This window comes from Ipomoea triloba, chromosome 14, assembly GCF_003576645.1.
Source record: "Ipomoea triloba cultivar NCNSP0323 chromosome 14, ASM357664v1".
Lineage (NCBI taxonomy): Eukaryota > Viridiplantae > Streptophyta > Magnoliopsida > Solanales > Convolvulaceae > Ipomoea > Ipomoea triloba.
This window is the reverse complement of record NC_044929.1, coordinates 22,897,531-22,924,429: the sequence shown is the minus strand read 5'-3', so window position 1 is coordinate 22,924,429 and position 26,899 is coordinate 22,897,531. Positions and strand designations below refer to the sequence as shown.

The window sequence follows — 26,899 nt, the reverse complement described above, 5'->3', positions numbered from 1 at the left end:
AAATATAATTTCACAACCAAAATCCATTAAAAAGAAAAGTCATGCCAAATTGAACCAATATCAAAACCTATTTCTTCCCTATGATGAATCTTTATCACAAGATCAAAAGTAATCTTGGATGGTGGGTGGAATGACAGTTATTAGTACTCGGCTGCTTAGGAGAAAAAAGTAAAATAATAATAAAATCCATGCATAAGCCAAAACAAGCATATGGTACCAAACAAAAAAAATGGGCCATAAAGTTTATCCCCTAGTACTAGGTTAGTACCAGTGGTGAATTTGGAGTTGAAAGAAACATATGGAGTATAATAAATAGCAGACATGACCCATTTCGCACGCCTCATTGATACAACGTTTCCCAATCATTCAAACCTAGTCCCCATCATTTGACACATAATTGTGTGCAGTGGTGGTTCATAGTTTATATGTTTGAATTGGCGGCAGACGTAGAGTTTGACAATAGAGGAGCTACTAGATAGGCGAAATAAACGGTTTTTCAATAGTGTTTTTGGAAATAAAAAGGGTGTAATAATAGGTTAGCGTATTGATTATTGTGTGTCTTATATGTTATAGGAAGACAACAAGTGCTGAAGTGAAGTGATATGATTGAATGGTTTAATTTGAACTTGAATTGGGTTCGTTGAGTGGGTTAGGGGTCTGGGGCGGTGCTCTTGCGAAACGGTACAGTGATAATTTTGTAAATATATCAATACAGCTATTTATAAATTTGATGTGTTTAATCATGGATGTAAGTGTAAGTATTTTCCTATATAATATATTATATTATATTAATTACGTGGTTGTACTTGTGGTTGTATTTTCCTAGTGGCATCTAGTTGCACTCCCATATGGAAGGGATGAGTTAGAGCCTCAGTGGAGGAGATATTAACTCTTTATGCTTTTGAGAAAGTAGTTATGAACAGATACTGCATTGTAAAAGATGTTCAGTTTGACTAAACGACGAATGTTACTCTGCATGTTAACCATTCCAAAGGCAATTCCATCCCATCAAATGCCCTAGATGTTACTCTGCATGTTAACCATTCCAAAGGCAATAATTCCATCACATCTAATGCCCTAAAGCTTGTGCTGTCACGAGGTTAGACTCTCGTGACTCATCACAATTAATTATTTTTTTTTTTTAAAAAAAAAAACTCTTTTTCTTCCATGCACGTAGACAGATTACTGAGTCATGTAAACCTTATCTTTTCTTCATTATTTTTCTATCTTTGCTATTGATCGCTTACTCTCCTTTTTAAATTTTAATGCCCATATATAATTGAAACTAGGTAGCATTGTTATGCTGTTAGTTTGATCTCAACACTTTTTTGTACCATTTTGAACTTTGTTTCTAAGTGAATAGTAAACCTTGGGGAGAGGCTTTTAAGTCGGCCAATCCGTGTTTTTCTTTTTCTTTTTCTTTTTGGTCTCCCGTTATCTTGTTGTTATTGAATAATCACAATATTTCCGAATCTAAAATCCAAAAGCATATATGTATATAATCTAAAATTATATATTTGTAGGAGAAATTTCTTCAAAAGTTAGCTTATTAAGGGCCCTCCACCCATCCGCCACCGGCTATATGTTTCTTTTATGGTCATGATGACGCCTGAAAATCAAGAATTCATAGCTCTACCTATATGACATTCATACTACTTACGACTTATTTTAGCGTAGGGGTGCCGACATTGAAATGCGCCAATAATTTTTTTTTTTTTTGTGGTTACAAATTATGTTATATTGAATGACACGTTTTGTTGGACTCAAAATTAATTTTGGACCAAATTATTATATAAAAAAAACATGCATAGATTCCATATTGACTCCATAAAAGATGGTGAAATGTTATTTAAAGTGGAGTTTAACTTTCACTCTTGAGTTAGCTTTTGTATTAGAGTTGATTTTGACTTTAGTCTCGTAACATACTAACATTAGTGTTTTCATTGAAAGGCTGGTGAGTGGTGAAAATAAGGTTCAAAGGGAAAAGAAAAGAGTTTGGAGGAGTGTGAAAGTTGTCCAGAGTAAAGTCGTTCACACATTCGATGTTTGCCGAGCAAGGGAATTGAAGCAACCTAGGAAGTAGCTAGGAAATGCCTACCTGGTGCTTGTAAGGAGTTAGAGTGAAATTGTCCAAAAGGAAAAAGGGTGGGCATCCGATGCCAACCGAGCAATGGAAGCAATGTAAGAAAGGACTACCTAGTGTTTGATAAGGAGTCAAAGTGAAGCCGTTCAAAGGGGGAAAGGACTACTGTACTTGGTGTCGAAAAGTGTTTGGAGTGTGAGCTGTCTAGGTATGGCAATGATGATATGATATTGCATCGACTCCACAAAAGATTATGGAGTGATACTTAAGTTGAGACCAAACATCTACTCTTGAGTTAACTTTAGTGGTGGAGTTATGATCTTGATTTAAGTACCGTAACATATTTCCACACTTGAATAGTGTTATTTGCAAAACTTTAATTCGAAATCTTATTCAAAATGAACTAAACACATCCTATTTATTAAATCATCATTAATCATTAATTTTAAGGTCATGTGCAAGTGACAAAAGACTGAACTATTAATCATGGTGTATGGGTTCAAATTTTACTAGAGGTAATCATTGATCGGTCTATTTTGATTTAAAAAAATCATTAGTCATTGATTATTTGAGCCGTGCTACATGTAACGGGTTAGGTCGACCGGATTTAACGCAAGTCACAAGCTCGGAATTTTGGCATCATTGAGACTATGATTTGAAGAATTGCCAAATGGAAATGACTAAAAATGGCGGTGTATGCAACTAGCGTTAGGTACATGCCTAAGCTACTTGCTCTATAACTCTATTGAGGAGTTTGATTTGACTCTTGACCCTTGAGGCTTTTTTTTTTTTTTTTTTTTTCAATAATCTAGATTTCCCTATTTCGACTGAATTCCTTGAACTTGCACTTAGATTTATGAGAAAGTAAATTACATCAATCTAGTTTCAAGACTCAAGACCAAATTGCATACTTTTATGCACGATGAGTTCATCTCGAACCCAAATCCCAAATGTTCATAACAGAGATCAAGCTTCACCTTGCCACTGGAAGCATTTTTTTATTTTTTCAAACAATAGGTACCTCCAAATTTTATTTTATCAAATAATGAATTCTTTTTAGCCTATTTCTTGAATATGGATGCTTTTCAGACTATGGTCAAATTTGTTAGAAAATTATTGTGCTGACCATGATCCACACAGTGCTATGTAGACCATAACAAAAATCACATTTTTAATATACTAAAAGTACAATATACTGAATGTACATTATACAAAATGCACTATAATGATAAGTATTTATTGGTATTGTGGTCTCCTACTCTCCTCCCTATTATCTTTTGTGGTTGTTGAGCAAGATAGGGCCTATTCTCTTTTGTAGCCGTTGAGCAAGGATAAGATGAGTGTTCCATGGCAAAGAAGTATTCCGACACACACACACGAAACTGTATATTTAATGTGTCTCACTATTACTTTTAACATTATTTTTATATTATCATTGATTCATAGTTTTCCAAAAAAAAATATTATTATCATTGATGCATAAGACATTACACACTTTATCACATTATTGTTGACTTGATCACATACATATGATTTGTCACATCGATCAATTTTTCCGCAACACCATCATATATCATTATAAAATTAAATAAGACCTTAAAGAATTATTTGAAAGTAGATCGAAATGAAATAATATTACTCCACTAGCTAGGACGGCTAAGATGAAGGACAAATTTTTATTTGAATAAGTTTTCGAGAATATATCAAATTAAAATATAATTGTGTGAATAGTCTAGTTACAATGTCTGAATTTCACATCAACTATATATGAATATTTGTAATATATATTATTCTAAATTCCGTTTGAAACACATGCAAGCATATTTTTGCCACAACATTATTTAGTAATAATTCGCGTAATTGGTCTACATTCACAAGGTTTGTTATGGAATTATATACAATATTTAATTTGGTTTCTTATAAGTGAATATAACTACATTATATATATTATACCAAAATAGATATATTATATTTGTGTATCTATCCATGTGAATATTTATGATTTTGCAATCATTGTACGAATTACCTGAATATTGTATTTTTTATATTCTATTAATCACTTTTCTTTTTGTGAGTAAAATTTGGGTTCACTATTTGATGGTATGTATATATGCGAAATAAACTTAAGAGAGTTAAACTGTACTAAGAAGATTCTGTGCGATAGGTTTAACAGAAAAAGTGTTAGGAAGAATTGAAATCGTGACTTTTTATTACGAAAATTATGTTCTACACACTCAACCGTCCCTTTTAGGACTATATAATATAATAATCATTCTTGATTAGTTGTTAGCATACATTGGACCTTATAGCACATGAAACAACAACCAAACTTGTCGCAACAACAGCGACCAACGTAACTCTTTAACAATTATTCAAAAGAACATCAAATTATATTAAACACTTTCAAAACGTCAAAACATAAAACATTGTATGTTTTACAATATATGTGCTTATTACACTTACCATACTATGTTCTATCCAAACTTCCCAAAATTGATTGTTACAAATACAAAAATAATATTTAATTTAATGGGATAATAAGTATAGTAATAAAGGGCTGAGTTCACGTGAGAACAAGTTCTTAGGTAAAAAACACGGACTAATGTTAGTCGTCGGTTCAGGATGATCAACGACTCTAAAGTAAGGAGAAAAATACAATAATATTTTGGTAAATATTCCAAAATTTTAAACGCTAAAAATCCACCAAGCAATATAACAAAGTGCAACCAGTAAACTCAAGGATATGTAAAAGTGCAATCGCACGTCTGAGTGCACATTTATATATCGTTGGGCCCACTTTTAGATCAGAGTCGGAAAGGTTCAGTGCACTTCCATGTATCATTGGATGTACTCTGTAATTTTGCTCAGTGCACTTTGCAATTATGCTTAGTGGACTTTAAGGGTGCACTTTGCAGTTATGCTTAGTGGATTTTAAGCAGTGAAAAGTTTGTACCGTAATATTTACCAAATAGTGAGTGTGTTTTCCCGTCACTTTAGAGTAGTCGGTCGTTTCCATATCGAGAGTTAATATTAGTCCGCATCTTTTTATGGGCATGGTTCTCACCTTATCCTATTCTTGGTAAGAAATCATAAGGGGTATTGATGCTTGGGAGTCGCAATCATGAGTTACAATCTCTAGTGAGTTGCAGCTACCATGGCCCTGCCCATCACGGCAGGTCTAATGGATGTCACGTCGGCATAAATTAGTGGCCCAAAGTCGTGAAGGAATCTTGTCACGATGGTGGCGCTGGGCTCCGCCACCAGATTCTCCCACAGCTCCTCCGCGTCGTCGCCGGCGACGCCGCTGGCCCGCCGCCGGAAAACTTCCGTGGCGTCCACGCGGTGCAACTTCCACCCTTTCACGTTCCTGAGCCGTTGGATCTTCTCCAGCTGGCGACAGGCCAACTGGCACGTGTTGATTTTAACGGCGTCGATGGCTTCTCCCAGCAGCCTGGCGCGTGTGTCGGCGTTCGCGGTGGGTTCCGCCCGGAAATATCGGTGGAATTCTCCGACACCGATGGCTTTCCTTAAACCCCTCGAATAGTCCGCATTTTTCGGGTCGAACATTTTCCTCGCCTCCTCGATCATCCCCTGCTCCACCATCCGATCCACGCGCTCCGACACGAACGCGTGCAACACCGGCATCGCCACGTCGACCCACAAAAACATTACATCGTACATTGTTTTAAACCGGCAATCGTCCACCAGCGCCTCGATGAACGAATTCGACCCGCCGGCGATGACCGGCAGGTTGCCCCGACCCGAAATCGAATTTATCGTCCGAGACGCCATGCTGCAAAAATTCGTCGCCGTGAAATTCTTTGTCGGTTCGATCACTCCGAGGAGGTGGTGGGGCACGTGATTCCGCTCCTCCTCCGTGATTTTGTTCGTCACTATGTCCATTCCTTGGTAAACTTGCATTTTATCGGAGTTCACCACCTCCGCCGTGAACCGGGTGGCGAGATCGATGGAGAGTCTTGATTTTCCGGCGCCGGTAGCCCCTAACACCACCACAACTTTCCCCTTCTCCGGCCGCCGCTGCAGGATTTGCAGGTCAATCCCTCCACTACTTGGAATGTGCAACAAAGGCAATTTTTGTTTGCACATTAAAGGTTGCATTAATCTCGTAGTCATCATCATATGTTGAATCTTCAATTCAATCCTCAAAATTCTCACAAAATCTGTTAATTTACGTCACTCTTAGTAAATTATCTTCCAAAAGCTGCAACAACGTTACTTTCACACGCTGTAACAGGGTTACTTTCACACGCTGCAGCTAATAATGTCACGGGACAAAGTTCAGACGCCGCAACAAAGTTACTTTCAGACTCGGTAACTAAAATCGTCAAGGGACAAAGTATAACAGCCTTATAAACTGGTATCGAGATTAGAATTAGAAGAGGGATGGTGTGAAATTAGGTAGCTAGGGAAGATGGGAGGAACAAGTAATGATGTCAGCTATCAATGGAGTTGAAAGAAAAGATGCATACAATATGGTATGTTGTGAGAAGAATGGAAAGAGAGGAGAAATATGCAAAGAGTATTAGAAGTGATGATAAAATTTTTGTTTAGCCAAATCGGTGGGGGATGAGTATTTATAGTATATTTTTGGAGACATTCATGTAATTAAAAGCTAGCAAGTAGGGCCTTTGTTTTACTTTCCTATGTATATATAATAATATATAAATTATACATGTGATTTTAGTCAACTGAAACTGTACTTCTGTGAACAAAGTTTGAATTTTTTATTTTATTTTTTGTTTTATTGTTTGAATTACAAGAGAAACTTGTAATCTCATACAGGAAAGATATAATCGATAAAAAATCTATGATATATGAAAGTAATATAATGTTCCATTCACTCAATTGTCTTTTTCAGCATTTATTTTTTATATTATACTGATATTTGATGGTCAAGTTTAAATATGCATATGAACTCCTAATATCATATTTAAACGACCTAAATCACTCCTACTTAAACTTATAGATTTGGGTCAATTAGACTATTCTTTTTCCTTTAATTAGTATGATATCATAGTTTAACTAGAGAAAAGGGCATTGAAAAAATTATTGTGACTTTTATAATTTTTCTAGTTGAATTGGGTAACGTCTAATATATTATTAAGTGTCATATCAATGAAATTTGCAAAGCAAATAACAAAAAAAAAAAAAAATAATAAAGAAAAGAAGTGAAAAATTTTTAAAACATTTTAGACAAAGACATTTTATCATCTTTATAAAAAGTTCAATTATACAAATACGAATTCATACTTTGCATCGAGATGACCTTTATAGATACCAATTTAGAATAGTTAATAAGTGAACTACTAATGCAACTTACAAAAGATCAACTTTGATATATATGGCAATGCTAAAAAGTGTATATATAATTTGTGAGGACAAAAGAACTAGTTGGGAGTTGACAATGGATCCAAGAAAGAAAGATAATGAACAAAAAGTGTTTCTTTTCCAAGGTGGGATTACTACTTTAAGTGGTTATTGGTTTGTGGTACATATACAAATTGGCAAAGAATATAAGTTAGAGTATCTTATTCTAGGGGAATTTCATTTCTCCTCTCATTGGCTTCATTTGTGGGGAGATCAAAATATATATATACATATATGAATGATCCATGATGCTTCTTTAGTGTTTTGCCCTCAATTTTTCTACTCAAGATAATATAAATAAATTCTCTTGAATTCTTTCCATCACAATATAATATATAATACCAAACATCAAATCATAAATTTTATTTTGCTAGCCGACCTTGACAAGATGTAATATATTATAACCCTACCAATAACCTAAAAGGGAGATATGAATTTGACCTTGTTATTATATGGGCATTATTGTATAAACATTTGCGAGCATATTAACCAATTGAAGCACATCTCCTAATTTACATCATCCGATCCACTAGTTTTTAGGGCAAAAACAATGAAAGTTTTTTTTTTTTTTTTTTAAATTTGGGGTTTAAACTTATATAGTACCAAGCATCCACATGTTCTTGCCATCTACTTTTATTTATTTGATTTTTTTTTTGTTTAATTTCGAAATTGAAAGGCGTTCAATTCATCTTGTTGTGACTCAAAAGAGAGAATTTTTTTTTATGTAAAAAGATGATATATTGTTATAAAGGGCAAAAAGATCTTATATTATAGGGTATAAGTATATATTGTTCCTTATATAAGATCATATATTCATTCTCCATGTCTCTCAAATAAAACAAAATAAATATTCTCTAATTCCACAAGAATTGACATATTTACTTCAAATAATATATGCTTTAGGAAAAGTAAAAAAATTTGTACTTGATAGTGCAAATTAAATCAAAGTAGGAATTTGACGAATTCACACTATGTAGAGATCAGAGTGCATATTTTATTACTTATCTAATTACAAGTTTTGCACGTCAAGGTATAAGTAAAAATAATTAAGACTAGAAAGTGACTAATTAATAATGTAAAGAGGAATAAATAGAGAGATGAGATATGAGATGATTCAAATTGTAGGACCACTACCCCCACCCCCAAACAAAAAAAAATCAATTTTTTTTACTATAATTTTCAGTATATTATACTACAGAAAATTTATGATGTAGTATAAAAAATAAACTTCCCGACATACTTATCAACTTAGGGTGCGACGGTATGTATGAAGCTGAGCTTTGTCTGAAATTAGTGAGTGGATATCAGTATTCATAACGAGCTGTTATTATTATTATTTTTCCAATAACTTTATACATTATAAAGTTTATCGTTGATAATCTTTCCAATAAAATTTAACTAATTTTCAATTGCAGAGCTATTTATACCCAATCCAATTCTAGAACTCTCCATCATAATGACGCTTTAATTTACAAATGATTAACTATCGGGTCTGTCGGTCGGACAAGAATGCAAGATAATGAAATACGGTCCTCGATTGAAGTTACTTAGAAACCACTTAGAAATGAAGTGTGAAAAGGCATTTCTAATTTTGTTGTCTGCAATTTGAACATATTAACGCTGAATTCTCACATCGATCATTTCGAATTAAATCGTAACTACTAAGGTACGAGGAGAAAATGGTGTTGTCTGATAAACGTGTTTTGGTCAGTACGTCGGCTAACTCGGCAATCGATACGGTTTATCTCCCCTACTTCGATGATATTAAATCAATGCAAACATATAACGTTATGCAGCATTTCGTCATGTCGAGAATATGTTTAGTGTGTGAGTGCTATATGCGTGGTTTGTGCGTTTGTGCGTTATTAAGTAAGAATGAAATTTATTCTGCGCATACCTTTAAGTAGTGACTATAGATTTTCTACCTCAACCAAAAAATTATATATGCTCGAGTTAGACTTTTCCCATAAAAGAAGTTAGCATGGACTAATTTTGGTACCACTTGTTAAGATCAACCGATCAAGTACTTACCATTACGTCAAAAGTTATAATTAATAACCAAGACGTCTTATACCATAACATTTTCAAGAAGCTAAGCATTGTACTTGACTTTCCTTCCCTGGCCTCTGCCCAACAAGGTCAGTCTGACCCCATTTTTTTTAGTGTTTGTGTAGTTCCGTTACTTATAGTTATGTCTAACCCATGTACTCACTTCTCAACAAGACTATCAAAAATCGACATTTAAGCTACAACCCTATAATTGTACTCCACTACAAAAGTTAGCCAGCTCTTAATCGTAGCGGCCCACTATAGATGGTTCAAACTCTTTTTGGTGTCCTCATATTATCAAGCACGTACCACCTTACCAAATCACTCTAGACATACATCTTTTTTAATTCCAACCAATCTTTTCCCATTATTCATCGAGACCTTTCAACGAGAAATCACCAATGACAGACACTCAAAACTAAGCGAATTTTAATTCCACCACAAAAACTAATTCAGAGCCGAAGGTTTATTAGTTTGATATTATTATCTCTCATTTGCGAAGGAATCAACGCAAAATCGTACTGTTTTTCTCAAGCAAAAAGGTGAGGGATTTACCCGAGTGGGGGAAGAAGCAACATCGTTTTCTGGTAAGATTATGACACGACATGGTGCCTTACAACTGCAAAAATAGACGACCCAAAGAGAGACAAGTGGCCAGTTTAAACTTTAAAGAGCCACCATAGCCATGCAGCATTTTCCACACCCAAACATGATCAAATGATGATGCAGAAATTACATTTTGATGATAATTTATTAATTTCCAGACTTATATATATATATATATATATTCCCATATATTCCAAACCCAGTATGATCTGATCAGTTCTGAACAACAAGGGGATCAAGAATGATAACATATTATATTCCGACAAGTTAAAGCAAAAATCTCAAAATCTCATGCATATATATATATCATGTATGATCTGACGGAGCTGCCATGCAGGAGTGTACTTTGCAGAATAAACAGGACAAGAAAAAAGGGTAATATGAAAGACAGGTGATATGATCAGACAGTAAGTTAAAAAGTACATTGTTGCTGCAAGTTGCCATTTTTATGGTGACTGGATGGTGGATGTAAGCCCAGAATCCAGTGCGAAATGCACGAAAATATATATATATGTACGCACTGCATTTTGGTGACAGTGGGAAAAAGCACAATATATGTTCTTTTTGGAGTGATTAGGAAACATGTAATCACTACACGATGATATATACTGTATATAGAATAAATCTCGTTTTGTAACCTTGGTAAAAAAAGACTGCAAACCAACTTACCTGTAACTGTCCACGGGGTTAAACTCCATATTGTGATCCTGGTATCAATCTAAGCTAGATTACCCATAGTTATGCATTAGAAAAAGTTTGTTTTGTGATCCTAACCAGCAAAGGTCCAGAGGGCACAGAATATATGTTATTGTTGCATGTGCAGAGGTGATAATGTGATATAAGTCAGCTGGCATGCATCCATGGGCAAGTTGCATGTGAAAAGCTTTATTTCATGGATGAAGGGATTGAAAGCTACTGATGCTGCAGAGTTCCTGTCAATCAGATCACCACATAAAGCAATGGGCATCATATCAACTCAAAGTTTTGCACGCACAATAATAATATAATGCTTCTCATCTGTAAAGACGACACCTGCATCTTCGCCGCCGGCGTGAGTTTGGATGAGTTTTCCGACACAAGGAGAGATTCCGGTCGATGAGTTTTGTCGGAAAACTAGGTCTACGGAGTACGGACGAGATATATTCCAATTTTCAACCTATTATTTATGTTGGAAATTTGGTTGGCATAGTGATTTATCTTATCAAACATGTGAAGATGTAGTTGTAAATCTTTAAATTAAATACCATATAGGCAGCTCGGTTGATCATATGGTGAAATTTGAGAATAAAAATCAGAAATCGAGTGTTACCAACTACCGTGTAGATATATCATAATTGACCACCCAAATTTCTAGCTAGCATCTTGGGGTCTATGACTTTTAAAGTGATAGATTTTAATGATTTTTTATAGAATTTTTTTTAGACTTTTTAAATTATGAATAAGGACATAGAATTGAGGTTCGGTAGTCGCATTGGAGTTACACTTAATATGCTGGATGGGCTCCTTGTACACATCAGGCATTGATCATGCAATCTAGGGTCACACTTGTGTGAGACCGTCTCACGGATCCTTATTCGTGAGTCGGGTCGGGTCGGGTCAAAGCACCATACAAATGTCATACTTATATATATGCTCAAATATAACACTAACCAAGAATACAATTTTTGTTACTTATAAGAGCAAAAGTATTACATTTTTCATAAAAAGTAATGTTGACAAGTGTCCCTTACTTATAAGAGCAAATATAATACTTTTGATGAAAAATGTAATACTTTTAAATCGAAATGTAAAAGTATTGTATTTTCCCTTAAAAGTATTACATTTACCCTTATAAGTAACAAAATTTTTATTCCTGATTAGTATTACATTTGAGCATAAAAGTATGACATTTGTGCATATAAGTGTTACGTTTACATATTGATCCGACCCGTCTCAGGATGAGACGGTCTCATACAAGTTCTTGCCTGCAATCTAATAGCAGTTGAGTCAGCGTGATTTATTTCTAGGATATAGAATTGTGCTTTGGCAGTGTTAGAATTATACTCAATATAGTGGATTAGCTCCTTGTGCACACCAGACATTGGTCTTCCAGTCTAATAGCAGTTGAGTCACCGATTTATCTCTTCACTATCTTGTCGGATTTAGACGTAAGGAGTTGAGAAGCAAGAAAATTTTACCATGTGGAAGAATTATACTATATCCACTCTTGCCACCCTTTTAGTTACTATATCTAGCCACTTTTTTGGGGCTTTTTTAAAAAACTAAGTAGTTATAAATGTTGGGGATCTATTGGTCCTATTTAATTCCCTAGCTAACATTTCATTTAATTGCATATATATTATTCATTATAAAGATTTTCACTGCCCCAAAATCGCCCCATAGGCCTTGTGGGTCCAGCCCAGCCAATAAATAGGGATGTTGAGCCTTTACTCTCTTTAGCAATTGGGCCCAAAAAGGTCATGGTCATGGTCAATGTTTTTCAGAATTTTATAGTTTTTCAAGGTTGGGTTCTTCAGAATCACATGAGTGGCATTGTCAAAATTACACCTTTGTTTTGTTTATTTTCGATGACGAATGACGAGAAGAGATTAACCAACATAAGTTGTTCATAACTAATTGACTCAAAATAAGAAAATTAAAATCAAACTTGTAACATTGTGGTTGAACGAACTGATTACTCGTTTGAATGCAGATGAAATTAGAGGGGTACGGAGAATACTAGGATTTTAGTTTGCAGATTGTTGTGTTTGGTTTTTCAGCAAAAGTCTAGGATGTAACCAAGTTTGGTTTTTCTTTGGAGCTTGAATCTCAGCTCAAGTTTGACAATGCTTTAATTTGTTTATTTGTCTGTTTTATGTGTAAAATACATAGAGATTTGATCAAAAGATTCTTGAGTTTGAATCTTCGACTCAATTAAATACTTGTACATCATGACTATTTGAATCAAATTTTAAAGAGTAACCACTAAGAATGCTCTAACAAATCATAAATTGTTTGAATATTTTTTACACTGATCCCAGTCAGCACAAGGTTTGGTCAACATTACTTGTTCACCAAGAGCCGTCAATTCCGACAAAAACATATAATACTCGTACTAAAGACAGACAAACAGTGGTATATATATAAAACTGTCCTGCTTTAATTTTGTGTCTGCACTGTACTGTACTCCATTATTGTGCTACTACAATGGCCAATTTCAAGAAGCCCGTCAAATGCTCTCTGGTAATTAACTTCCTTCTTCATCTATTTCCCTTAGTTTTACAGTTGTGTGATTCACAGTCTAATCAAGAAGAGAGTTTTGTGTTATATCTATCAGGTGGATGTGTTCACAGATTCGGCATTCAAAGGAAACCCAGCTTTGGTTTGTGTGTTAGACGAGGAATCAGAGAGGGACAGTGAGTGGATGAAATGTATTGCTCGCGAGTTCAATGCTCCCATGACTTGTTTCCTCGTTAGAATCGCCCAGTCCGAGGTGGTTCTTTCTGACAGTGCTGTCGTGAATCCTAGGTTTCACCTTCGCTGGTTCACTCCCTTCGCTGTTGAGGTCAGTTGCGTTTAATCACATCATTTCGCCTTCCATTTCTTCAATATCCTCAGCTCATATCATACAATTAGTTACTTTTTTGAGTAGCAAGGGAAACCATAGTCACTTACCATCCGAGGGTGTGTATGTATAGAGTATAGAAGTCTCAAATGAACTAGTTAGATCAATGTCCAGTTTAAGGAGGCTCAGCTCGACCCAGTCTATTTAGTATGATGGGCGAATTAGGATTACCTAATTTTATCCTATGGATCATTGTTATACCATGGATCATGATTTATATTGCATTGTACACCCTGATGACCTAATACAAAAATTATGTATCTTCAATTAACATATTTTGTACCTATATCTAACAATCTGTACACGTAAACAAATAAATTGATAATTATTGATACATAACATATAGCTACAAGTACATAAATAGTCAATGAAATATACATAGACCCTCTTTGGTAAATAATAAGCCTATCAGTCAATTTTGACTTATGCGACCACTATTAGTTGTTTGACTTGGTTAAAAATCAATATAAGTGTTTGGTTAATAAGCTTTTTGTAACTCCAAAAATACTAAAATTCAAAAGGCTACTCAAAGCAGCCTTTTCAATTAGCTTTTTGAGAAAAGAAATTATACCAAACAACTATTAGCTACCAGTTAATTTATCAAACAATTTTCTACAATCAGCTAATGTTATCAACAAATCATACCTTCTATTCCAAACAGCCAACCCAATCAGCTAACAACCATTTACCAAACAGCAGGCCATAATGTATCAACTACGGACACATAATCTGAATATTATTTTTGGACCAGGATTTACCATGCAAGGTAAATCATGGTTCATGATATAATTTGAAGTCAATAACTAGACCAACTTGTTCGGTTGCCCAGGATATAATTGGTTTGATTATGGTGCATTTGGGTGTGTGATTCATTGAGATTAAGAGTAAAGGTGCGTTACGTTGCAGGTGGAGCTATGTGGGCACGCCACTGTAGCGGCGGCGCACCATCTCTTCTCAAATGGTTTGGTGAGAACCGAGACGGTGGAGTTCTCCACACTCTCTGGGGTTTTGTGTGCCAGAAAGTTACCCGACGACCAAGCAGCCGATAACACTTTCTACGTCGAGCTAGACTTTCCGATCATCCCCGTTTCTGACATCAACTGCGCCGGCGACATACCGGCAGTTGCTAAATGCTTGAACGGGGCGTCTGTGGTGGAGATCAGCAGGACGGCCAAGGGCGATCTCTTTGTATGTATTCTTTATTTCTTGTGTATTGACATAGAAAATTTGATAATTTTGATTATTTTTAATGTTAGTATATTTAAATATATCTTGGATAATATTGATATTATCTAATTTGTTTAATTATATAATATGAAAAGAGTTTGAACCTGCGTCTTTCTCGCAGATTGTTCTCCCCTCGGCGGATGCAGTTGTTGCTGTAGATCCTGACATGGATGAGATCAAGAAACTTTCAGGGAAAGGAATGATTTTAACAGGATCTGCTCCTTCTCAATCCGGATTCGATTTCTTCAGCCGTGTTTTCTGGCCAAAAGTGGGAGTTCCAGAGGTACATGCTAACCTGAGCTAAAGTTGATTAGATAGTGGATTTGATAAGTTTCAAGTTTGACTTTTATAATGACCTTCTTAATTTTACTGGATCATATATTTGTAATCTTTTACCAGATAGAGTCATTTAGATGAATTTTTTTAGGTAACTTTTAGTTGAGATTAGTGTTGTAAATATTCCATCTAGGTACCGATTAATCGACACCTACTGCCTAGCGTATCACCATAATCAAGGGTCACACTTGTGTGAGACCGTCTCACGGATCCTTGTTCGTGAGACGGGTCGGGTCGGGTCAAAGCACCATGCAAATATCATACTTATATGTGCAAATGTCATACTTATATGCTCAAATATAACACTAATCAAGAATACACTTTTTGTTACTTATAAGAGAAAAAGTAATACATTTTTCATAATAAGTAATGTTGAGAAGTGCCCCTTACTTATAAGGGCAAATATAATACTTTAAATCGAAATGTAAAAGTATTGTATTTTCCCTTAAAAGTATTAGATTTGCCCTTATAAGTAACAAAAATTTTATTCCTAATTAGTATTACATTTGAGCATATAAGTATGACATTTGTGCATATAAGTGTTACATTTGCATCTTGACCCGACCCGACCCGACCCGTCTCATGGTGAGATGGTCTCACACAAGTTTTTGCCCATAATCAATGGTCTAGGCGGCCGACTAGGTTGTCTAAGCGCCACTTAGGTCGTTTAGGCGCTGACTGACTAGGCCTCTTAGGTATCGACTAGACCTCCTAGGCACCGACTAGGCGCCAATTAGTTATTGTTGCCTAAAAACCCTATTGAGCGAAATAACCCGAACTTGTTGAAACTCTAGATGTTTTTATATTAATATTTAATATTTTAGTATTAAATAGTTTATAATTATTAGTCTTACAAAAATTTAAAAATTTTAAACAAATTTTTAAAAATAAAAAATTATACAGGCGCTAGCTCTGCCTAGCGATTTTTTCAACCATGGTTGAGGTATAACATTTTCTCCAATTCTATTGTTAAATGAATTTCTATACCATTTCAGGATCCAGTTTGTGGGAGTGCACATTGTGCGTTGGCTCATTATTGGCACAAGAAGCTAGGAAAATGTGATTTTGTTGCTTATGCAGTATACTCTCCCTCACGTTGTCGATTATAGTATATATAAATAATAAACGTATAGTCTAACTATAACTCTATAAGTTAAAACGAACCACCTTTCAATTTTCTCTACTTTGCCAATTCCAGGCATCTGCAAGAGGTGGGGTGTTAAAGCTGCTTGTAGATGAAGCTAAGCAAAGAGTGCTTATAAGTGGGAAGGCTGTTGCTGTGATGGAAGGTTTGGTTTTGGTTTAGTATGGATCAAGGATGTATGTGCTACTCCTACTTGACAAGTAGGGAGCAAAAATTGTCGTTGATGTATTTTTTTTTTTTTTTAATAAATAAAATGGACGGGAAAACCTCAACCATCGAGTGATCATGCTAAGACAATCATTGGATGGAAAGCCCGCACAGTCTCCTTCCAAGATGATCCTTAATTCTTCTAAAGGTGCCTCAAGGTCTGCCCAGTTATTCTCACAATCAATAGCCTGTTTAGTCAATCTGTGTACTTTGAATTTGCTTTCTATAAATATGAATGTCCCAATGACTCGTCACAAATCTCTTACACTTGTGGATGATACCTCTCGGTGGCTCTGTTACGCAAATTTTTGGTTTATCTTTAAATTTGAAGAATTTAGTTGGAATAGTTGAGAGTTTAACAAGCATGCTTTGTGTAATAAATATATAAATGCATCCATCATTTTGTAAAATCAAACACTGTGAACATATAAGAACCGTGTACTTATGATTACCCAACACCTTTAAAGAATTCATGCATAACAATAATTTATTGATAATTTAACCCACCATAACTTGGACACAAATTTATGCATTTAGGACAAATCACAAAGCATAACATACATTCGTTGGTGGTTGTGGATTTTTCTAGCACACCCTCCTTTATGGTTTATATTTTACTTATTATATATAATTTGTAAGTTATTATACAATATTTAATTTACATTTTCATATAGTAATTGCAGAATTTCTCTAAACAGCAAAAAGAAAAACTAAATATGTACAAATTTTGTATTTGCTTAGTCGTAGTATGGTCAATATATATAATAAAAACAAGATTGTGAAACTATGAGTATATGTATAAACACAAAATTGTGTGAGCAAATAATATTATTATTACTTTACCCAAGTTAAAATTATGAAAAGTTTTACAATATAACAATTATAAATAAAAAAAGACAATCACATATTTATATACGTAGTGGTAATTATTTATAAAAATGTCATTAACATGGTGTATTTTTGATATTATAAAATTTTTCTACAAATTTAAGAATAAATAAAAGCATCAAAGGGATCGATTTAGAATCAGTTGGATTAGTCATATATTGTTGTATGCGATTCGGTTGGATTAGTCATATCTCGTTGTATGCGAATCAATTGGATTAGTCATGTGTGGTATTCATGTGAGAGTTTCACATAATGTGACGTGCTCCTTATACTCCCACCTAATGGGTTGCTGAGTCATCGTAATTTATCATTTCACTATCCTGTTGGGACAAGTTGTGCGGATCCAAGACGTGACGGAATTTCGCTTTTTGCAGGCAAGAACAACTTAAGCTTCTAGTTTGCGAAACGGTCTGCGAATAGGGTTGCCCATTGTTTAGCTAGGGAAGCCTTATTAGTGTCTGACCGTATGGACTATCTTTCTGTTCCTTTTCCTTCCATTGCTCATGTTCTGAGCTTGGACTTATTTTAATGAAATCTCTCGTCTTCTCTTGATCTTATTTTTGATGACATTAGGAAAATAGCTTCTAGTTTTTCCAACTTAAGCTTTTTGTTTGCGAAACGGTATGCGAATAGGGTTGCCCATTGTTTAGCTAGGGAAGCCTTATCAGTGTCTGACCGTATGGACTGTCTTTCTATTCCTTTTCCTTCCATTGCTCATGTTCTGAGCTTGGACTTATTTTAATGAAATCTCTCGTCTTTATTTCAAAAAAAAAAAGAAACAAGAAAAATGGAGTATAAAAATAAAATTAAAAAAAAAAAAAAAAAACAGAGAGCAAAAACGACGTCGTAGAGGTGGCTGAAGAATGAAGATTAAAATTCCATAGACCGCCCGATTCGTGCCCTAAAACCCCGTCCTCCAGGCTGCAGAGGCTTTTGCGCTCTATCGCTTCGACATAGCCCTAGCTTCTCTGTTCTTACTCTCTCAACGATGAAGCTTGTCAGGTCGGTTTACCGATGCAAATCACTGCATTTCTTATTTTCTTTTACACATTTCGATTCCGTATTTGGCTAACGCGTATGTTAACTGCTGTTTCTTGTTTTTGTTCTCTTCAGATTTTTGATGAAATTGAACAATGAGACGGTCTCGATTGAGCTCAAGAACGGAACTGTCGTTCACGGAACCATTACAGGTATTTCTCGTGAACACAATCTGTAGATTTGCATATTTTCGGATCGTATTGTCTGTCGTGTTCAAGGCTTGCGATCTGCTAGATTATCGAGCTGAATAATCTGTGTTTGAGTTTAAAACTTACATTATAAACTAGGTAGTTATTTACTTGTGTTATATACGAAGTATTGAGGTGGAGAAGACCTTTTTCCCAGTTCTTGAGCGGTTGCTAACTTGCAGTTTTCAACTTCATTTTACTTTGAGTTACTTCTAATAGTTGGAAATGAAGTTGTGTACTGGCTTTACTTTTGTTTCTTACTGGCCCAAGGAAGCTTCTGAACTAAGAAATGAAGCTCAAGAAAGTGTTTGGTTAGAGTTTCTATAATTGAGCTTGATAAACGTTTGAACCGATGCTCCCGATTTGGGGAGGGGGTGGCAGTGTCTCGCATATTAATGGGAAACAAAAGAAATGTAGCTGTTCAATAATTTATAGCATGGGGGACTATTATCGAAATCCAACATGGACTCTTGATCTGATTTTCTTTGCTGAGTTGTATGTTGTGATTGTGTTTGTAGGCGGAATAGTCTGGTGGTTTAGTGGTTTAGTCAGAGTCACTTAAATCATGGTTTATTAGATGATAATCTTGCATGAGATACTCACTAGTGTAGTGTGCACTTGCCACTTTTGTTTGCCAGAGAGAATGGATATTATATACACAAAATCTTTGGTTTAGATATCCTCTGTGATCTTTATGCATTCCACGTCTAGAATGAGGGAGCAAAGTGTTTTGGTTGATTGATCTATGTGTGTTCACATATGGGCTCAACAAGGATGATGCATCCTTTGCCTAATATGTTTGGGTTTTGAATTATTTGCCTATATGCTTATCTTTTGTCATGGTTGAGTTGAGGGATGTGGGGTGTGTTCATAAACAAGATATATCCAATAATAATTATACATATGGATAAAGAGATTCATGTATACATTTTAGAGCTATGATTGTAAAGAGATTCATGAATCCATTTTTCTTGGATTCACATACTCCTAATGTACTTAAGAATACTTATTTCTATCATGTTTCACATTTTTACAGGTGTTGATGTTAGCATGAACACACACTTGAAGACAGTAAAGCTTACTCCGAAAGGCAAAAATCCCGTGACTATGGATCACCTGAGTGTAAGGGGCAACAACATTCGCTATTACATCCTCCCCGATAGCTTAAATCTCGAGACTTTGCTAGTGGAAGAAACTCCTAGAGTGAAGCCTAAGAAGCCAACTGCTGGTACAGTTCTAATCCCCTGGTCAACACTTTTGTTGGTTCAAACCATCACTTCACTAAGTTCTATGACATTATGTGCTTAGCTACATCTAAAGTCGTCTTGCTTTCTTTGTCCATGTTCAGGAAGGCCAATGGGCCGGGGTCGGGGCCGTGGACGCGGGCGTGGCCGTGGGCGAGGCCGGTAAAGGCCTTCAAGTCATTCCCCATTTTGTGACATCTGTTTGTGTAGACGCATGTATTCATGATGGAGAGTCTATTTCGTTATGTAGTTTAATAGCATGGAATGGATGCCAATCTGTTACTTACTAGTTACTACTTTGAGTGGATTATGAGATTTTCATTAGTATATTGCTTTGTTAATTACTCCGTATAACTTGGTGGGTCAAATACATGATAATCTGATCAATCCATATGACATTTTGGTTTGATAATGTTTAGAGGTGCCTAATGACTAATGAGTGGGCTTTTATAGATTTAGGTTCGCGTCAGGTTTAAATGAATTGTTATTTGTATTTTTATAGAGTATTGAACTTGAATAGGCTCAAGTTTGTGTTGTGTGTCAAAGCAGACAATTTTAAACGAATTGTTGTTTTAGTTATAGTCTTATATAGAGTATTGAACTTGAATAGCTCAAGTTTGTGTCGTTTGAAGTAGGGGTGTGCAATGGACATGTTTGGACGGATTGGGTACAAGAGTGACCATCTCGAACGGATATCAATTTAAATTTTAGCGGTTCAGTCCGTTTCTTTTACTGTAAAACACTAAAACCCGTCAGATATTTGGGTGACTTAACACGGCGGGTATCTGATTAATCTGCCGGATAGTTCGTCTGTTATAATTTCCTGTAAAAAAAAATGTAATATTACTCATATTTTAAAATAAATTTAAGAATAATAAACTAAATTTTTTTCAGAAAAATATCTTTAAAAATGAGGCTATAAATAAACAATAGTGGGTAAATAAGATTGGTGTCTGAAGAGAAGAGGATAAAGAGATTAAATGGGGGAGAGGGAGAAAAACTCGCTGAAACAAGCGGCGGTGGTTTTCGGAGCCCTAGCTGCCGGATGGCTAGCAATTGAGCTCGCCTTCAAGCCGTTGCTAGACAAGGCCAGAGCCGCCTTGAACAAATCCGACCCGAGTCACGACCCGGATGATGATGCACCCGAAATGTTGCCGCTGGAAGCGGAGGACGACGCCCCCAAGGAAAGCAGCTGATTCTGATCGCCAAGGTTATAGGGAAAGCATGTATTAGTACTGTTAAGACCGATTAGTTTTCTCCAATCTCTGTATTAGACTGACATATGCTGTTGGATGAACTTTCCCCCTTTCTGTTTCTAACTGTCTGTGTTGAATAATTCCTCTGCCTCTTAATTGTTATTTCTGTGTTTCCTTTTGTTGCGGCAGCTACGAATGCTAAGTTAGTATAGATTGACCTTGAAAACACAACTGGCTTGCAATTTGCAAATGAAAGTTGTGGAAAGCTTCAAAGGTTAGGTCACAGTTGTCATATTTGGCCAATGGCAAAGAGTGTAGCCCTCTGACCAAGTTGAGGATGATGTATCTGTGCTGTTAAACTCTGTGTTGCTGTATTTGATTTGTAAATGGTCGGTTTCGAGATGTGACTGGTGACCTTTTCATGCCGGGAGTAGATTGATCAGTAAGCTGACTAGTACTCACTAATAATTTATGAATCTATGACTAGTAAGCCCTCTGACCGAGTCGAGGATTGAGTTTCAAGATGGTTTGATGTATTGTGCTGTTAAACTCCGTGTTGCTGTATTTTATTTGTAAATAGTTGATTTTGAGATGTGACTGGTTAACTTTTTCATGTGGGGAGTAGATTGATCAATAAGCTGACTAGTACATCTTTCTTTTAGCTTGCTTATGATTTATGATCGAGGATTGAGTTTCAAGATGGTTTGATGTATCTGTGCTGTTAAACTCTGTGTTGCCTTATTTGATTTGTAATTGGTTGATTTTGAGTTGTGACTGATGACCCTTCATGCATGGAGTAGATAGTATATCTTGCTTAGCTTGCTTATGATTTGTGAATAATTTTCTATGATTTATGACTCTATAGCTTTCTGAAGCATTGATGGTGTTTGAGACTAGTTACTTTTCGTTGTTTAATGATCACATTGACAGCACAGATCCAGCACATAAGCACATTTGAATGTTATCATTAGCAGGTTAGTTGAAATGTCTGTCTCATAAAGATGAGTCAAGGGCTTACTTCTTGTGCTTTAAGATATATTCTTTGAAATCTAGAAGAGGGCTTTGGTGATGGTTTTAGCTTGCTTGCTGTTGCTTTGATTGGTATATGAAGAGATTGAAGCTGTTGATTGTTTCCGAGAGAGCTTGAGCAAACAAGTCCACTTGGGGTTTTCCTAGTATTGGGCTTTTGCTCATTCACCTTAGAACTTACCTTAATTTAGGCAAATTATTGTGGGAACCATGATCTACATACTTGTGTGGATCATACATATTATTTTTAATATACTAAAAGTACATTATTTTTATATTAAATGTACATTATTTAATATTACGTAGTATATAAAATAATGTATGTACTTTTATTTATGGTGTATACAGCTGTATGGATCATGATCTATGTAATAATGTTTGCTTAATTTATTGGTAGTCTCAGTTTCAGATATCAAAAGTTGTAAAATATACCCTTAATTTTGCAAAATTTTCAGGTTTCTTGCAAGCAAAAACCTAACATGGCATTAGAGTATTGTTGCTTAGAGTTTGATTGTCTATAGTTGACTGGTTCAAACCAAGAAAGGTAAAAGATCATTAAGGAGATAAACCATCATGGTTTGTACATAATTGATTAGTTCAAATAAAAAAATTACTTATTCAACTAACTTGGTTAGGAGTTGTTAGAATCACAAATATATTTGTTCAAACACCCTTAGTAGAGCTCTTTGCATAGGATGCATTATTTGTGTGATTTGTTAGATTTATTTAGTGCATATCATCAAATAATAATTTTGAGTTTCTCTCGTTTCATGGAAAAAAATAAAAATAAAAAAAATCTAAATTGGGAAGAAAATGACCATAAAATTTCACAAATAAACCAAAAATAAGTGACCCCACTATGTTGAAAGCTCAAATTAATAAACAAAAATATCTAAACTTTAAAATATCTGCAACTGGTATGTATAGTATACCTTATCATATGATGACTTGGAAGTTTTGAGTCCAACACTGTCACGCATTGTAAAGCTCGTCAATGGGCCCACCTGGTCTCCTTTTGACTTCCCACGTGGCAGCTGGCAAAGACATAGCCGGTTCTTGTTCACCAACGTTAATCCTGCAGTTTTGTTATAATCCACCGCAGAAACACACAGATAATCCTCTATTGTATACAACACACTCTAGTGATGACACGCACAAATTCTTGAATATTGCAGGTACACGGAATATCGCAATTTTGCAGAAGGGCCCCCAAGAAAATCTTGGGGAAATTCAGAAGAAAGTGACCCCTGAACCCACAGTCTTCAATCACAAATCATCTTCTTCTTCTTCTGCTTCAAATACCATCTTCACCGCCATGGCTTTGCCGACCCGCTAGTTTCTGGACCACAGAGGTATGTTTTTAATGTTTCCCCTAAATTATTCCTTGGGTTTTGGGCTTTGGAGCCTTTAAATTTCTGGGATTTTGTCAGTGTGTGTAAGACTCTATCCTTTATCCTAAATTTCTTTGTTTTGGAGCATTTAAATTTCTGGGATTTTGTCAGTTTGTAAGACTGTATCCTTCCTTAATCCTAAATTTCTTTGTTTTGGAGCCTTTAAATTTCTGGGATTTTGTCAGTTTGCAGGACTCTATCCTTGAACTGCATCCTTTACCCTAAATTGCTTTGTTTTGTTTGCTTATTCTTCCCTATGGGTTTATGTTTGTAGCATTCTTTGTTAGCTGATTACTCCATATTAGGTTTCTGTTTTTGTTTTGGACTGATGCAAAAGTGTAGTGATTTTGAATCCTTTTGGAAAAAAAAATAGTCAAAGGTTTGGCTTTAACCCCAGTTACCTGCAGAAAAGCTGGTGTATTCCAGTATTTGAACCTTCCTGGGAGATTTTAGTTGGGTATTAGAGAAATTACTTCTTTTTGACATAGCAGGTTGGGGAATTCCCTTTTGAGTGATGAGGGAAACCCGCAACGACTGCTGAGGCTGTGCACAAAGTAAGCTCAGCCTCGTGACTCTATTAATCTAACCGGCAAAGAATCACAAGGTAATAAACTAGCCTAAGTTTCTTATAGCTAATCGGCTTAAACCAACCAGGCCAATAGGCTGCTCCCGCTGGGAGTTGAACTTGTAACCTTGTGATTATCAAGTCAACAGTTTGACAAACTTGGCTAGAGTTGCCCCGGAATTTCCGCTTTTGGTTTGCTAACGAGATAGAGGTTTACTTAGATAGCTTTGCAGTGTCTTTCTGAGTACTCTAGATATACTATGTTAGAGAAAAATGCTGATTCTTGGATGGAGAGATGATATTGCAGGGGAAAGGTTGAAACTTTGTTATGAGTGGTTGCAGAACATGTATGATACTGGTTAAGGTTTCAGGGTTTTAGCGTATACTGTCCTTAGAAATGATGAATATTTGAGGGTAAAAGCTACAAATGTTTGTAAAGCGACATTGATATTAGACATGACAGATGGCCTGCTAATGAAGCTGACAGCAGGTGATATATAGTACATGGGGTAATTTGTGAAAACATGCATGAAAATAGATGGACCGGTAAGAAAATTTTTAACCTCCTGGAGAGCACCCTCTAAATTCAATTTGTAAGGTTGGGGAAGTCTGTTTTAGAATAGATGTGTGGTATAACAGTTGTGCTCGTGGAACATATCAGATACAGGTAATGGAAGATGTTATGGTTTACTGTTTGGTTTTGGTCATATCGACATATTGTTCTGGGCTTTGTGACGATTGTTTGAATGTTTGATGAATCACTGCATCCCGTTCCCTTGATCTTGAAAGGATAAGATTATGAAGTTTTTCGTTTTTAGCGGTTCAACAAATTTCAATTCAACCTGTTTGATTTCAAGTTACTGTTTGTAAAACTATATCTGTGCAGGAAGAACGTGATTAACTAGCAGCATAAAATACATTAATTACAATTACAATGTGATAAAGATCATAGGAAAGAATCAAAGATCTCAAACAAAGACGATATGATGATGAGTGCTATCCACTTATCCCGGGGCTTTAATATGAATGTGGAGTTTGAGCTTTGCTTTGGCTCACATATGAAACAGAAGGCTGTTTTGTGTTGTTTTTAGTATTATTGATTGATTTTCGATGCATTTCTGAATTGTCTAACGTAATTTTGCTTGTATACTTTCAGATGATTAGAAAACTATGGCAACATCAGTTACACCGGTTGAAAACATGGCTTCGTTAAGTAGTGATCTATTCTACGACATACTAAAGCGTCTTGACGGTGCTACTTTAGCTAGCGCAGCCTGTGCGTGTGCAGCCTTCTGCTCTATATCGAAGGAAGAGAAGTTATGGGAAAACGTGTGCGCTTCTATGTGGCCATCGACTAACCGAGATGATGTCAAGAGTTTGATATCGTCAATAGGCGGGTTCAAAAAGTTCTATGCGGACTGTTTCCCGCTCATTGTGAACAAGGAAGTGACTGAATTCCGATGGAATGAGTACCTCGAGAATCCTGAAGAGTGGACCGAAGCTGAGTATTATGGCGACATAGATGAATCCGAGAATGTTTCACCAACGGATTTTGTCTCGATTGTGGATGTCAGATACAAAGATAAAACGATCTCCTCAAAAGCTCTTTGGGGCATCCCTAATGCTAATGGGGCCCAACGATGGTTCTATAACTGCCCGTTTCGGGTTGATCTTTTCACCTACACTGCCAGAGATGACGACGATGCAGGTGAAGTCACGCTCTCGGTTTCTGATGGTCTACCTCCCATTACATCCCTCGAGAAAGAGAGGAAAGACGGGAAACTGTGGCAGGAGCTCCGAGACGGAATCAGGCTCAGTTGGATCGTCGTGAACACGAAGATCAAACAAGCCGCTAATCTCTCGAGCTGGAGCCCTCTCGGGGGGCAGCGACACTGGCCAACGGACAAGGACTTCTTGATACGCTTCGGCTCCATTCTGCCAGCCAAGGACATCCTTCCATGCCACGCTGTCGAATGCATCCTTCTCATGAAGTTCAGAGTGGTCCACACAGAAGGCGGGGGCGCCCACACGACTCTCAAGATGACCGAACTGAGCATGCAGTTAGGCGACATGGAAGGCGCCCACGTTAACGGAAGGAACAGCCTGCTCGTCCTCAAGGAGGCGCTGAGCTGCCAGAGGAGCAAGAACTACAACGAGGCCCTCGAGTCCTGTCAGCTGTACTCGAAAGTGCAGAGCGAGCTGAAGGAAGAGAAGATGAGAAACGAAAGCCGCCTAGATAGGCTCTACATCCTCAGCGGCATAGCAGCCTGCGCCACATTTTGGTACTACTTTCTGTAACACGCTGTTAAGCGTTAAGTCCTTCCCCGAGTGGGAGCCCTCGGGATTGGGAAACAATCCTTTTCGAGTAAGTCCAATAGTTGTGACTCGAAAACCTCTCCTGGCCGACATTGTCGGCTATTCCTAGTACAGTACAATGTATGCAGTATTTACCCAAAAAAATTGGATCCATTTCTGCTCATTCTTAGCTGTTTTCTTAATTGCTATTTAATCTCTAGGAGGGATATCACGTTTTAGTGTTTTTGGTCATGACAACATAATACAACTTCCACGTTTGGGCATGCCGGAGCACGTTAAAAGTAATGGGGACCATCAAATCTTGTCCCCATCTTCTTCATGACTGGTGTTGGGTATTAGGCATATTTTATTAGTCACGGCCGGTGGAACAAATCACACCAAAAAAAAAAAAACACTAATC

The 26,899-nt window shown here is 36.2% G+C and overlaps 4 protein-coding genes and 1 long non-coding RNA gene across 6 annotated transcripts; 3 read left to right on the top strand and 2 right to left on the bottom strand.

Moving 5' to 3' along the window:
* Window positions 1–4,451: 4,451 nt before the first annotated feature.
* Window positions 4,452–6,657, bottom strand: LOC116005189 (adenylate isopentenyltransferase 3, chloroplastic). The gene has a single exon (XM_031245446.1). The coding sequence runs from the start codon at window positions 6,221–6,223 to the stop codon at window positions 5,219–5,221; it is 1,005 nt and encodes a 334-aa protein (XP_031101306.1). The 5' UTR covers window positions 6,224–6,657; the 3' UTR covers window positions 4,452–5,218.
* A 6,553-nt stretch (window positions 6,658–13,210) lies between these two features.
* Window positions 13,211–16,902, top strand: LOC116004211 (uncharacterized isomerase BH0283). Of its 2 annotated transcripts, none has more exons than XM_031244171.1 (6): window positions 13,211–13,348; window positions 13,443–13,670; window positions 14,637–14,918; window positions 15,079–15,240; window positions 16,289–16,352; window positions 16,492–16,902. In XM_031244171.1, the coding sequence occupies exons 1-6, from the start codon at window positions 13,313–13,315 to the stop codon at window positions 16,530–16,532; spliced, it is 813 nt and encodes a 270-aa protein (XP_031100031.1). In that variant the 5' UTR covers window positions 13,211–13,312; the 3' UTR covers window positions 16,533–16,902. The 2 variants fall into 2 exon arrangements, with proteins under 2 accessions (XP_031100031.1, XP_031100030.1); XM_031244170.1 differs by having other exon boundaries at window positions 13,219–13,348; window positions 16,289–16,372.
* On the bottom strand, window positions 14,382–15,166 carry LOC116004212. The gene is made up of 2 exons (XR_004094765.1): window positions 15,062–15,166; window positions 14,382–14,935 (listed from the first exon to the last, which is right to left on the bottom strand). It is a non-coding gene; the product is annotated as an uncharacterized LOC116004212 (long non-coding RNA).
* Window positions 16,903–18,445: 1,543 nt separating the features above from the next.
* Window positions 18,446–20,414, top strand: LOC116004877 (small nuclear ribonucleoprotein SmD1a-like). The gene is made up of 4 exons (XM_031245069.1): window positions 18,446–18,534; window positions 18,646–18,722; window positions 19,795–19,986; window positions 20,107–20,414. The coding sequence occupies exons 1-4, from the start codon at window positions 18,521–18,523 to the stop codon at window positions 20,166–20,168; spliced, it is 345 nt and encodes a 114-aa protein (XP_031100929.1). The 5' UTR covers window positions 18,446–18,520; the 3' UTR covers window positions 20,169–20,414.
* Window positions 20,415–23,293: 2,879 nt separating this feature from the next.
* On the top strand, window positions 23,294–26,668 carry LOC116004579 (F-box protein At2g27310-like). The gene is made up of 2 exons (XM_031244690.1): window positions 23,294–23,579; window positions 25,340–26,668. Exon 2 carries the CDS (start codon window positions 25,354–25,356, stop codon window positions 26,479–26,481), a length of 1,128 nt encoding a protein of 375 aa, XP_031100550.1. The 5' UTR covers window positions 23,294–23,579; window positions 25,340–25,353; the 3' UTR covers window positions 26,482–26,668.
* Window positions 26,669–26,899: the final 231 nt, after the last annotated feature.

Bases quoted from the DNA above. Each gene is read 5' to 3' on its own strand.
- LOC116004211 (XM_031244170.1), top strand. From the start codon at position 13,313: ATGGCCAATTTCAAGAAGCCCGTCAAATGCTCTCTG. The intron at 14,919-15,078 runs GTATGTATTCTT...TCTTTCTCGCAG, and splicing joins CGGCCAAGGGCGATCTCTTT to ATTGTTCTCCCCTCGGCGGA. The intron at 16,373-16,491 runs GTATACTCTCCC...TGCCAATTCCAG, and splicing joins GTGATTTTGTTGCTTATGCA to GCATCTGCAAGAGGTGGGGT.
- LOC116004579 (XM_031244690.1), top strand. From the start codon at position 25,354: ATGGCAACATCAGTTACACCGGTTGAAAACATGGCTTCGTTAAGTAGT.
- LOC116005189 (XM_031245446.1), bottom strand. From the start codon at position 6,223: ATGATGATGACTACGAGATTAATGCAACCTTTAATGTGCAAACAAAAA.
- LOC116004877 (XM_031245069.1), top strand. The intron at 18,723-19,794 runs GTATTTCTCGTG...ACATTTTTACAG, and splicing joins CGTTCACGGAACCATTACAG to GTGTTGATGTTAGCATGAAC. The intron at 19,987-20,106 runs GTACAGTTCTAA...GTCCATGTTCAG, and splicing joins GCCTAAGAAGCCAACTGCTG to GAAGGCCAATGGGCCGGGGT.